The sequence below is a fragment of the Pelobates fuscus genome, chromosome 2 (assembly GCF_036172605.1).
Source record: "Pelobates fuscus isolate aPelFus1 chromosome 2, aPelFus1.pri, whole genome shotgun sequence".
NCBI classification, from domain to species: Eukaryota; Metazoa; Chordata; class Amphibia; order Anura; family Pelobatidae; genus Pelobates; species Pelobates fuscus.
The window spans coordinates 304,209,545-304,222,184 of record NC_086318.1 but is presented as its reverse complement, the minus strand read 5'-3'; the positions used below and the strand labels follow the sequence as shown (position 1 = coordinate 304,222,184).

At 37.6% G+C, this 12,640-nt stretch overlaps 1 protein-coding gene across 1 annotated transcript in view; it reads right to left on the bottom strand.

The window, feature by feature from the left end:
* ROS1 (ROS proto-oncogene 1, receptor tyrosine kinase) overlaps positions 1-12,640 on the bottom strand; it is a 295,800-nt gene that overhangs the window by 21,035 nt on the left and 262,125 nt on the right. The window contains exons 39-40 of the mRNA XM_063441784.1: positions 10,545-10,679; positions 2,230-2,393 (exon numbers count right to left, since the gene is read on the bottom strand). Coding sequence (XP_063297854.1) covers positions 2,230-2,393; positions 10,545-10,679 — 299 coding nt within the window. The remainder of the gene's footprint in view (positions 1-2,229; positions 2,394-10,544; positions 10,680-12,640) is intronic.

Here is a 12,640-nt window from a genome sequence, read left to right as displayed (position 1 = left end):
ACACTTTTCATCTGATTTTAACCAATATTTTTACATTGATTGCCTTGTATATTTTTTCACTTGTCTTTATATTGAGGTGATGATAAATGAACATGGCAGATTGGTAATAGTAGTGTAATAACTTGCTGCTGTGTATGGCAGCTGTAAATTCAGCAACCTCTACCACATGACTACGACTGCTATGATATTGTGAACCATTGGCATAGGAACTAGGGAGGGAACAGTCTTTCATAATAATTCCACCCCATGTATGATCTTAAATGTCCCATTCGATTTTCTAGGGTTTAGTCACAGGCAGGGCCAGACTGGGACAAAAATTCAGCCGGGGCATTTAAAGGCAGAGCAGCCCTTGGAGGGGTGTGGCCCAAGAGTGTGCATGTTGTGTCATCACCAATGACATTCATGCCTCGCCAAAGTGGGCACATTTGTTTAATACCCCTCAGGGCAGTCCACGTGTTGCGTTGGGCTGATAGGCGATGTGCGTGAGGGGGAGACAATAGGAGATGTTGTGTGAGGGCAGAATAAGAGATCTAGAATGTGGAAGGGGGGAATAGGGCTGCAGAGTGTGAGAATGTACATGGGACTGCATGTTGTGACAGGGGACATGGGGCTGCAGCGTGTGAGAAGGGGACATGGGGCTGCAGAGTATTGAGAAGGGACATTGCGCTGCAGGGTGTGGGAAGGGTTCATGGGGCTGCATTGTGAGAGATGGTGTCATGGAGCTTCTGAGTGTGAGGGAGAAAGGGGCTGCAAGGTGTGAGAGGGTACATGGGGCTGCTGTGTGAGAGGGGGACAGGGGCTTCTGGGTGACAGGGGGCAGTGGCTTCTGGGTGAGAGGTGGGGTAAGGGTTGCTGGGTGAGGGGGGGCAGTGGCTGCTGGGTGATAGGTGGGGACAGTGGCTGCGGGTGGGGGGCATGGGCTGCTGGGTGATAGGTGGAGACGGGATAAAGGGTATGAGAGAGGCTGCTGGGTGAGAGAAAGGGCAGGGTGTGAGAAGGGACATGGGACTGCTGGGTGAAAGGGGGAGACAGGGGCTGCAGTGTATGGGGACATGGGGCTGCAAGGTGAGGGAGTGGCAGCGTCTGCTGGGTGAGAAGTGAAGAGGGGGGTCCTTGTGGGATTGCTGGGTGGCGGGCAGCGCTGTATTTGTTGCGAGGCAAACAAGGCATTTGCCTTGGGTGGCACTTTCCAGCGGCGGCAAAAAATGCCGCCCCCAAATTCCCAGGCAAATGCCTTGTTAGCCATGGGGCAGGTGGCTAACTAAGCTCCAGGCGGGTGGCGAGGGAGCGCTGATTTATGAGCTCTCCCTGCTCAGCTCCCGACATCACTCTGTGGCGCATGAAGGAGCTGAGCAGGGAGAGCTCATAAATCCTCGCCCCCTGCCTGGAGCTCAACTGACCGCCTGCCTGCGCACCTTCCTGGCGAAACAGCCCGGCAAGCAGTCCCACTGAAATCCAGGTTAATAATCCACCTAGTTATCCCAAAGGTAGGGAGGCTGGCTGGCTTTCAATTAAAATAAATATATAATCTGTGAGTGTTGGGGGGGAGGGCAATGTGTGTGTGTGTGTGTGTGTGTGTGTCTGTCTGTCAGTGAGTCTGTGTGTGTATATCTGTCAGTGTGTGTCTGTGAGTGTGTATGTCTGCCAGTGTGTGTGTGTGCCTGTGAGTAAGTGTTTGTTTGTCAGTGTGTGTCTGTGAGGGAGCCTGTGTGTCTGATTTATTGTGTGTATGTCTGTCAGTGTGTGTCTGTGAGGCAGCCTGTGTGTCTGTGTGACTGTTTGTGTCTGTCAGTGAATGTGTGTGTCTGAGTGATTGTGTGTGTCTGTCACTGTGTGTCTAAGTGTGTGTGTGAGTGGGTGGGTGTCTGCGTCATTGTGCGTGTAGGTCAGTGAGTGTGTTCGTGTCTGTCAGTGATTGTGTGTGTCAGTGTGTGTCTGTGAGTGAGTCAATGAATGTGTGTGTCTGCCAGATTGTGTCAAATCAGTGAGAGTGTGTATATATCAGTGTATCTCAGAGTGTGTCTCCATCAGTCAAAGTGTGTGCTAGTCTTTAACAGGAAGAGGTGTGGCCTTGACAAGAAGTAACACTCATCCATTAGCAGAAAACATATTCTAATTTTAAAAAAGGACACAATATTACAGCCTATAAAATGCTATTCTGGAAATAGAAAATAAAATTAATTAATTATTGAGTCATCTGACATTATAGGTAAAATGAGGCATAGTTACCTTCAAAAGCTGGATTCAAAATACCTTCCAGATTTGCTCTTCTATACCTAACCCGAGACCATCTTAAAGAACAGTGTTTCAAATCTTCTAGCTGTCTTTGAAGATAAAAGAAAGTTGGTCGTTTTGAAGCGTCCTGGGCCCAACACTTTAAAATCAGGTCCCACCTATAAGGAAAAATGTAGAGTGCTAAATTAGTTGTCCTATGCTGACCTGTCTTTTAATTACCTATAATAGCTTATAAACTGACTACAATTTCAAGCATTTTACTACTGTCCTCTAAAATGGAATTATAATTTCTCTGGAATAAAACCATTGAATAAAGTATTAAAGAACACCTATAATTTGTGTTAACCTTTTGTGATTCTCCATTTTCTTTAAAATGAATGTTAAAGATTTACCACTTACCATCACATTTCATTTTAACCTTGGCAAAGTGAGAGAAAAAATCTAAAAAGTGAGGAGAAATAAAACAAATTGTGTACGTTCCTCCTCCTCTCTCTATGTAGACTGCCATGTGAAAAGTTGTTTTCTTATAAGAATGAAGACAGGGAGCCATGATTAGGCACTTTGTTTCAGAACAGAAGTAAAGTTGTGTGGATTTCTACATATGAGTTTATTTTTCAGACCTCACAAACAAATTTGGAAATAAGGGGACTAGTAACATAACATTAAACATCATAGGAAGTAATGGTTCCCCTTACTAGTAGTACATTTCTGTTCTAATTATTCAGATTTATTGGCCTACAGATTGGATGGCTTATGCTGACACCTCCAAAGACTTACACTTTTCTAGAAATCTGTAAAGAATGGTTTCTCAGGCATTCTCTGTGAGGAGTAGTCAGAGAACACTGACTTGTGCATTTTTGGTACAACAATATACTCTTAAGTTTGTTTGTATCATTTTAATTAAACTCTTTACAGCAGAAGGTGTTTTATACGGAAGTTAGGGTTGTTCTGCCTCATTACAGTTGTAGTTAATACCTTTTAGTGCTTTCCTGTTTTGAAAACTGCAAATAATAGGCAACTTTCAGCTTCTCGTTCTTCAAAGACAGGAAGTGTGAGAGATCACCTTACTGAGCCACAATTGATAACATTGATTAATATCTATGCATTGCTTGGTAACAATGAGGTAAAACTAGCTTGGCGCAACTTTACTGAGTACATTAAATACATCAAATATATAATGAAAATATTAGAATAATTGTATTAACTGTGCTACATATTTTAAATATTGGAACAAAGGACACAACATAAAAAAAGAATATTTCAAAGTTGCTGCAACTTAGGAAAGTTGTTTTAAGATGTCTTATCTGCTATGTAGCTGAAAAACAGGGAGGTTTTTTGCCTACCAATAGATGGGATGTATTAACAGCCCCTAAAAGACTCCTATTGTTCTTTTATTAGATAGACCTAGAAGTAAAATACCTTCTTAAAAGCAGCCGAGACAAAATGTCCTTTTAGGAAGTGCTTCAATTGGTACAAATAAAAATAAAAATGGTACAAATAAAAATAATTAGCAAAAACGGATTGCTCAGATGGTGCCTTGAAATACTTATTAGCGATTTATGTCTTTGATCGTTGAACATTGTGAAATTAAAATACCAATGATAAAAAGGAATTTAAAGAGTGAAAATGTTTTAGTTACGGACTAGTCAGAAAATCGTGGAGAAAAAGATACATAACTGATCATTAACTAACATTTAGAATATAGGGTCACAGAAGACGAACATTGGGCTTCATGTCAATCATGCTCTGCTACTTTTAATGAAGAGATGGTAGAAAAATAACTGTAGGAAGCTGTCAGGGAGTCTGGTATTCCTAAATGTTAGTAAGGCATCTAACACTATGTTTAGTGACAAGGTCACAGTAAAGTTGGAAGGTTTTGGTATGCATGTGAAATATAAGACGGATAGCTGATCTGTTAATGGGAAAAAATAGTCTTGCAGTAGAAATCAGCGCTAGTATGAATGTACAAGCATATATATCATGAAAAGTCTGCGCAGCAGTAAACGTGGAGATCAAAGACAAAAAAAACTGAAGCAGTCTATGTTTATATGATGGCTACAGCACGGTAGGAACTGAGAAATATGTCATCCAAAAAAAGAAGCTCAAATGGAACTATTATTAAAATAGGAGGAAAACAACCATGAACAGGTGCATTTAAATAGAGATGGAACTATTCAAAAGAAATAGTCAGCATGGGTTACTAAGCTGTGAAATATGGTGACGTGAAAATGGAATTCCAAATTTGAGGTGAAAATAGCTCAATTGGAAAAATAAAATAATGAGTTGGAAAATTTTTCCAGTTGAGATATTTTGGGAGAAAAAAAAAATCAATTTGTACACTTACATAAATCATGGATAATTTGCACGCATATTACTTTGTTTTAAGATATGATATACTTGTTATCAAACTATTAACTCAGTATTGTTGCAGGTCATTAGACTGTAAAAATAGAACCAAATAAGGACAAAGAAACAAGAGGAGAAAGGAAAATGGGCAGCACACGCAAAAGGGAAGAACAGTCACAAATCAAAAGACAAAGAAAGGAAAAATCTAGAGGAAACTGCAGGCATTTTGGAAAAAAAACTTGAACACGCATTTCTTAAATGTGGTGCTATGAAAATTACCAAAATTGATTAAATGTGCAAATTTCTGTATTTTATATAAACTAAGGGAACACTCATAAAAAGGTACTAACACAACGAGAAGCTGACATAAAGTAGAGAGGAATACATTGAAAAGCAAGGGGATTGTAAATTGGAACAAAAATTAGACAACAAGGATCAGCTATGTGTCCAGGTATACAAGAAGGGGTTTCCAATATAGGGTGAATGAAGAAAAAGATGATGGAGCAGACATAAAGGAAGCGAGGAACAAATGGAGGAAGAGTGAGGCTGACATAAAGGCAAGGAGAAAAAAGAGAGAGAACATAAAATACTGTATATCTAAAGCAAGGAAGGAAGTGTAACAAATATAAAGGGCAAATGACAAAACAGAATGAATGAGCAGATTGGAGGACATGTAAAAATAAAGGATGCCATATTCATTGTTCTCTCTGGCCATCGTTCCCAAGCCACACTTGATGCAAACCCTACATTCAAGATTTTTGCTACATCCCATTGAAACATAGGTGAAAACCTTTTAATTCTTAACCATGTATAGCTTTCTCGTGTTCTCATGAATACCTCTTAATTTCTTGCACCTCTTCCTGACAGAACAGAAGACGCACAAACATAGCAGGAAAAATAATCTACTTCCATGTACATTTTTCATAAATGACAAAATACGACATATAAAGATAATGCAAAACCACAATAGAGTGCATTGTAATCTATCTAGGATCAGCATTAGAGAATATATTATATTATATCTACTATGCAAAATAAACAAACATATATATATATATACAGAAATACATAGTTATATTATACATCAATATATTAGAAATATGTTCACTGATATTATACATAAAATAAAAATAAGAAAAAAAATAAAACCATTACATTGCATGGTGGGTTTCATTGTAACTTATGATAACACATCAATATATCAGAAATATGTTCACTGATATTCTACGAATTAAAAAAAAAAGTAAATAATTACATTGCATTGTGGGTTTCATTCTAACTTATGATTTCCATCTTTTTCCTTCACATATCAATGAATCCTATATAGTGTGGCATTTAGATGCATCCATACATCCATCATTATCGTTCTTTGTTCATGGCATCCTAAATGTTCTGGTAAACTCTACCCAACGCAATGCACAAAGTACATTGCTGAAAAGTGTTAATATTAAAAGTAGTAAAAGATCCAATGTTTGATTTTAGTCATTATCAAGCTGTTTTTGTTTTTTTTGCTCATAGGTTTTAATTCAACGTTTCTTTCCCATTTTAACCTATTTTGTGAGAGTATTCTTTATATGATCGCAATTCAGTTGTTTTTTTACTGCTGAGCTAGGATGTTAATAACCTTTCAAATTTCAAATGGATTATGTAATTCAGGATAGTACGTTTAGATTTCTTTAAGTGATTATAACCTGTTATGTAAGATTCACAAAGGCAACAGCCCACAGAGAAGCAAATGCTTTTAAATGTTTTTGGATGAATTATATCTTATTTATTTGTACCTTCAAATGTACATATAACTACTCCTACAGAGGGGGGAAAAATGCAACAGTGATTCGCAAGATAGTAGTTTGTAAAATATCTTCATTAACAAGCATACTAAAATTGAAAAACATAACAATTTTAGACACTGCCTAGTGGAATGACAGAATATAGAGTCAGTGATAACAGAGTGCCCTCTATTGGACATATCATTAACAGAGAGAAAACTCACTGGCTGAATACCAAGCTTTCTGAGACAATTGACAGAAAATGGAAATAAGGTCCATTTCCAGGTTTCACAAAATGATTCTGTTATTTTATTCAACCTAAAACATGTACACATCTCCAAAATATGGAAACAAATAAAATCAGAAAGTTAAAAAATATATATATAAATGTAGTCCAGAAAATACAATGACGTTTCTGAGCTCTCTCAGTGCACACAGGGTTATTCGGTAAAGTGAGAACCTATAGTGAATTCAAAGTGAATTTCAATTTTAAGGTTAAAATAGCTGAACTTTAAAAATTCTGTTTAGCTACTCTGGCCTTACATTTCTCACTTTAGTAAATAATCCTGACAGCTTGTAATGGTGGAGAAATATTTGAAACATTTGTTTGTTGGTGGTTGCATTCTTTTGGAGATTTAATGAGGCTCAGTTTTATGTTGCTTGTTGCTGATTTCTATCAATTCTTTATAGCTTTTATATTAAAATTAACTCCAGCTATTTGTATCTGTAATGGATTTCAAGGCCTCATATTTTCATTATATGTATGTTGTTTCATGTAACTTAAGAATTAAACATTTGGTTTAAAATACAAAAATGTTTTTATAGAGACAGATATTTTTTATTTTCCATGTTTCCATTTTTATTATATTTTCAGAAATGGCACTGTATAATCAAATTGCATCATATCGGTTTCACAAGTCGGTGACAGGAATACAGGACGAGAACAAAGTGACACCTTGTGTCAGTCATCAAAGCAGTTACAAAAGAGGCAGAGGGAACCCCATCTGCAGCACCCCTAACCATGGAATAGAACGCAGTTAGGCGTCTATAGATTGTTTTTTGGATGTGCTAATATTTTCAAACTTGGTTCGTGTCCAGGTGGCTGGCAATTTGTAGAGGATAGATTTGAGGAAATTACACATTTGGTGGTATTGAAAACCAACCAAAAGGGTCTGTGGTCTAGACTGAAGGACGTGTTTTAGTGGCAAGATACTGACATCCTGTACCACACCTGAAAGACTGATGTATGTGCTTTGTTTGTAGTCAGATTGCTAATGACATTTCTGCAGGGAAAAACATAGGATTATGGGATACTAGAAACAATGGGGAGACAAGCAATGAAAGTCCCATTTCTATTTTATGTTTCCTCCATATAGTTATAGTGGGTGTAATGGCTGGATGTTTAGTTGAGCTGATAACCATGGGTTAGTGTGGATGGGATCCTTAATAAACAGCCATTCAAGCTCTAGCCATCCTAGACCACATGTAGTTGCAAGCCAACATTACTGCCACGTAGTAATGATACAAGTTAGCCAGGTGAATGCCTCCCATTTCTTGCCCTGCAAAGGGTGGAATAGCTGATAGGCGGTTGCCTATTCGCCCCAAATAAACCTAGGAAAGGCTGCGGGCACCGAGCTGAAGAAAACCATCTGTATTTTGATTGGCAATATTTGTAGTAAGTACAGCAATCTGGATAGCACATTCACTTAAAGTATATGGACCCTACCCAGGTTAAAATGTGGCAAGCTCCATACAGATAGGTTGGAGTGGGACATTAACTACATTTTGGTACTAACTCTCATTAATTCTTTGTTAATTTTTATTATTGATCTATTGTGTCTTTCAATGAATGATTTTGATATTTCTAAAGTAAGGGGGGAGGGGAAGGGGAGGTTATCTTTCTTGTACTGTCTAAAACAGAGGAAATATTGTTAAGATTCCACTTTATGATATAGACTTAACTGACAGCTTTATATGCATTATACTTGATGTACTTTGTTTGTTACAGTTACATTTTCAGTTTAAAGAATCTATTAGTAACTTACAATAGAAGAACGTCACAGTTTCAAAGAGCTCTCACTTATATATTATGAGTTTTATATTTGATAATCTTATAAAATGTTTGATTAATGAACAGTATTTTCTCCTAATTTATCACGGTGTTATTTTTCTATTTTAAATAGACTTTATAATATACTTTAATTTACATGTTCTTATAAAATAGTAAATAGAATATGTTTTTTTTCATAACCCTCTGATCTCTGTAACAATGTGAAACATATTTTTTTAATGTAAATTACAGCCTGATTGATTGAAATGCTAAGAAGTACAATTAACTGAAATTCCTGGAGAAGACTGATCTTTTATAGACCTCTTCCATCATCGTCACAATTCCTTAAAATAGAGATGACATCTCAATCTTTTACCAAGCCTGCCATGAGGTTAAACTACGTTGTATGAAAACGCCTATAACATACTGTGAGAATGAGCCTTTTTGTCAAAATGTCCTTTGGCAATGAGAAAATAAGATAGGGGGCTTTGAAAATAAAGATGTAATCCAAAAGTACGTGTCTTTATTTCCCTGATGGAAATGTTTTGTTACATCAGCTGACAGTTTGTGACTTCTATCTGCTCTTCACGGTAGCTTGAGGGATTATCTGACACCTAGAAAACTCTTTGGTGTGGGGGCTTGCACTTTGAACCCTAGCTCCCCGTCACCTATTGATTGTGCTTTAAGTGACAGTCGGCAAAAGCATAGTTGAAAGAAAACTATTAAGTAGCCATTACTCCTCAATTCACATTCAATACTTGGTTTAGGGCAATAGGAATTTAAAGAATTCAGCACTTCCATGAATAACTTGCTGTAATGGCAACAGACAATTTAGTTTACTGACAGAAAGTGCATGAGGGTGCTGAGTACTAGGTCAAGCACATAAAAGAAATTATACAACAAACTACTTGCCCCCCTAGTCCCTTGCCTTCGCAGGCCATATACATGCTTTTACTCGCAGTATTTTTTAGTATTTAACTATTTTTTTTGTCTATGCTAATAGTAGTTTAGACCAAAAAAAAAAAAGCGTTAACACCTAAAAAAATAATGAAACTTTATAAACATGGCTTAGATTATAGGAAAGACAATTTTAACCTCAACTAATTTACTTATGTAGCTGCATGCAAGAATGGTATTTGGATAACATGGCACGTACGACAATTTGTCTAATTTGTCTAATTTAGAATCTTCATTATTCATTCTTAATTTTTGGCGTGATTGAGTAAATGACAAATCTGAATATCAATACTACTGGAAGCAATGTGCATTCAAATATTTTGGTTTTATTCTAAATGGCTTAACCAATTACAAAATGGCTGTATGTGGCTGAATCAGCTATGGGCAGCTTGTCAAAGCATTGACTGAAATTCCATAAAGACTAAATATAAAGTTCACTAAATGCACTTCAGTTGATGTAACCAGAGTCTCCCTCCCGGTGTTACTTTACTGCTCAGAGACCTGGATTAAACAACTCCCAATGCATTCCACAGTCGAACGTATAAAACAGTGAAACGCAATACAGGTTGATTTCAAAGTAATTGCTAATGACAGCATGCACTGAGAGAAAATACATGCAAAGTGTTGTCATGATGTCTCTCAGGTGAAGAGAACATCCACAAATTAATACTTTGTTGTTTTTGCCTATTCTGAGCATTTGCAGCTTCAGATGCTCCAGAGAGAAATGTAAAAAAAAAAAAAAAGAATTGGTACAATAAAGCAATAATAAAATAGATTCAGAGGATGTCATTAAATCATCTTCCCTAGGATCCAGTGTATAGCAAGCACCTGTAATAAGGTGCTGGGTAGACTGTTTCACCTTTTGTTGTGCTTATCCTTCACATGCATGTACACATTTTGCCTCCTCTGCTGGTCCCCTTTCGCCTGTTGCAGTGTGCAAGTACAGAGACTAACATTCAGTGTCATTTAAGGGATCCAGGGGACATAGGATCTTATAGGTCCATTCATTCCCTGGACCCCTTAAGTGACTTTTATTTCCATATGGTCCTTGTATATCTGATAACAGCATGGAGTGACAAGCTTTTTTTGACATTTTGAGTGTATCCATTAACAAATGCATTTAAAAACTCTCATTAAAATGCTTTAATAATGCTTGCATTCTAGATGAAAACTCTTGAAATACTCACATATCATCAAAACAATTTTCTGGGGGTTCCATCCTCTGCCCTGAACGCACATGGTGTAACACCTCCAAGTTAGAATATCCTGGATAGGGCTGTTGACCCAAAGAAAATATCTCCCAGAGAATAATTCCAAATGACCTGAATGAAATAAATAGGAAACAAATTAATTGAACCACTTGATGTGATGACTAGTAAAGTTATAAAAAGTAGAAATTCTCCAAATGTTCTTGATAGAACATTTTTTCCACAGTTCTGTTATTAAGCGAGGGAATTGTCCATATTTCTTACATCTACCTTCTTAACTTCAAGTTATTAAAATACCAATAATCCAGATGATTTGCACATGTCATCTTTTGGATACAATTATTTCCCACGTTATCATTAATATTCACTTCTTTCGACCGATACTTAATTTTCGGCTAACAGGATTTTACATGAGCAATACTCTTGCTATTTGGTTCTTGAAAATAGTCACGAAAAGCAAAATAATCAGATTTTGGAGAAAATAGACAGTGGATCTATCTAACGCAATCAACATTGATTGAGCTACAAATGAAGATTATTGTATTATGTGTCTTTTGCAATTCTTAGTGTTTAACAAGGCTGTTGGGGTAGTAAAAAAATTACAAAATTGCAATTACAATGTACCATTGCCAAGTTGCTGTTATTTTAGATATTAATTAATTTTGGGCTGAAGGGTCTAACGTTTGTATATGCTTTTCTTGTAGCATGTGGTCATTGACAGGGGTTCTCCATACTGGTCACAAAAGTGTTGAACAGAGCAATGTACTAGGCATTGAACAAGTGTGAAGACAATTACCACCTTTTATATGACCTTCATGTTACACCTATCACTTCTGCCAGACCCAGTCTTTAACCTACATTGGAGCACTTATGGAAATTAAAGACTGCTTCCAGTAGAGAACATACTATATGAAACCCTCCATCTAGATATATGCTAGGCACACAATCTAAACATGAATTTGAAAGGCCACTCCAGGAAACAAAACAAATTCATCACATCTAAAACATTTCTCTCAACCGGTGGTTAGTGATGGGCTGAGAGCATGAAGCCAGAAATGGAGGAGAAGGAAGTGGGGCCGAATGGATAGGCACTGTTAAGAAGACTTTTGAGGTAATCCATTAAAAAAAAGAACCCTATAAGGTAAGACAGCACCCAGGACCAACATACACTATAATAAATTAATTGAGATGAAGTTGCCATTTAATTACATGATTTTGCTATTGTATGACGAAAAGTCATGATTTTAATAAAGACACGGAGGCGAGTATTTGCATACAGCAGCAAAGAACATTAACAGAAATGAAAAAGCAAAGGTAGTGCATGCCTCACACATAGGCCACGCCCCTTATGTCCAGTATAATACCTTGGTCCACCTTCCCATTTCCCTCTTTCTGAAGGTGCTACACGAAAAATTAACAAACGGAAGAACATAACATGTAGGTAACTCTCAACAAACGTAGGGCTTTAGTAACCCACATAACTGTGAGTCCCATGGGAGCAAGTCCATAACTAGGCGATGATGAGCTGGTTCCACTCGAAAAGAAGGACTGTTTCACCCGAGCGTGGCAGCTTGTCTCCGGCTGAATCGTGCGGATCCGGGTCAGGCTGTGAAAACATAAGCGACAGGAACCCAGAGGTTAAATCGGATCTTTGAACCATTATCAAGGCCAGAAGAGGCCGAATATACGTTATCACACCCGAGTGTTATGCCAATGCCCTTGCATCCATAAGACAAAGTACAACATACATAAGTGCAAACAATTGCCCCACTTACCACCTACCCGTATCCGGACGTATGCAGATGATCTGGGCAGGAAAATTTGCAGAATCAAACCATCACATACTCACGCAAATTGGGTGGGACAATACTCGCCTCCGTGTCTCTATTAAAATAATGACTTTTCGTCATGCAATAGCAAAATCATGTCATTTTATTACAAGACACGGAGGCTCGTATTTGCAAGTTTAAAGCTGGTCCACCACTGCCGTAAACAGGTGAGTAGTCGGGCGAAAGTAATATTCTCGGAATGTCGACTCTCTTGACCAATCAGCCATCTTCATAAGGTCCTCCAGG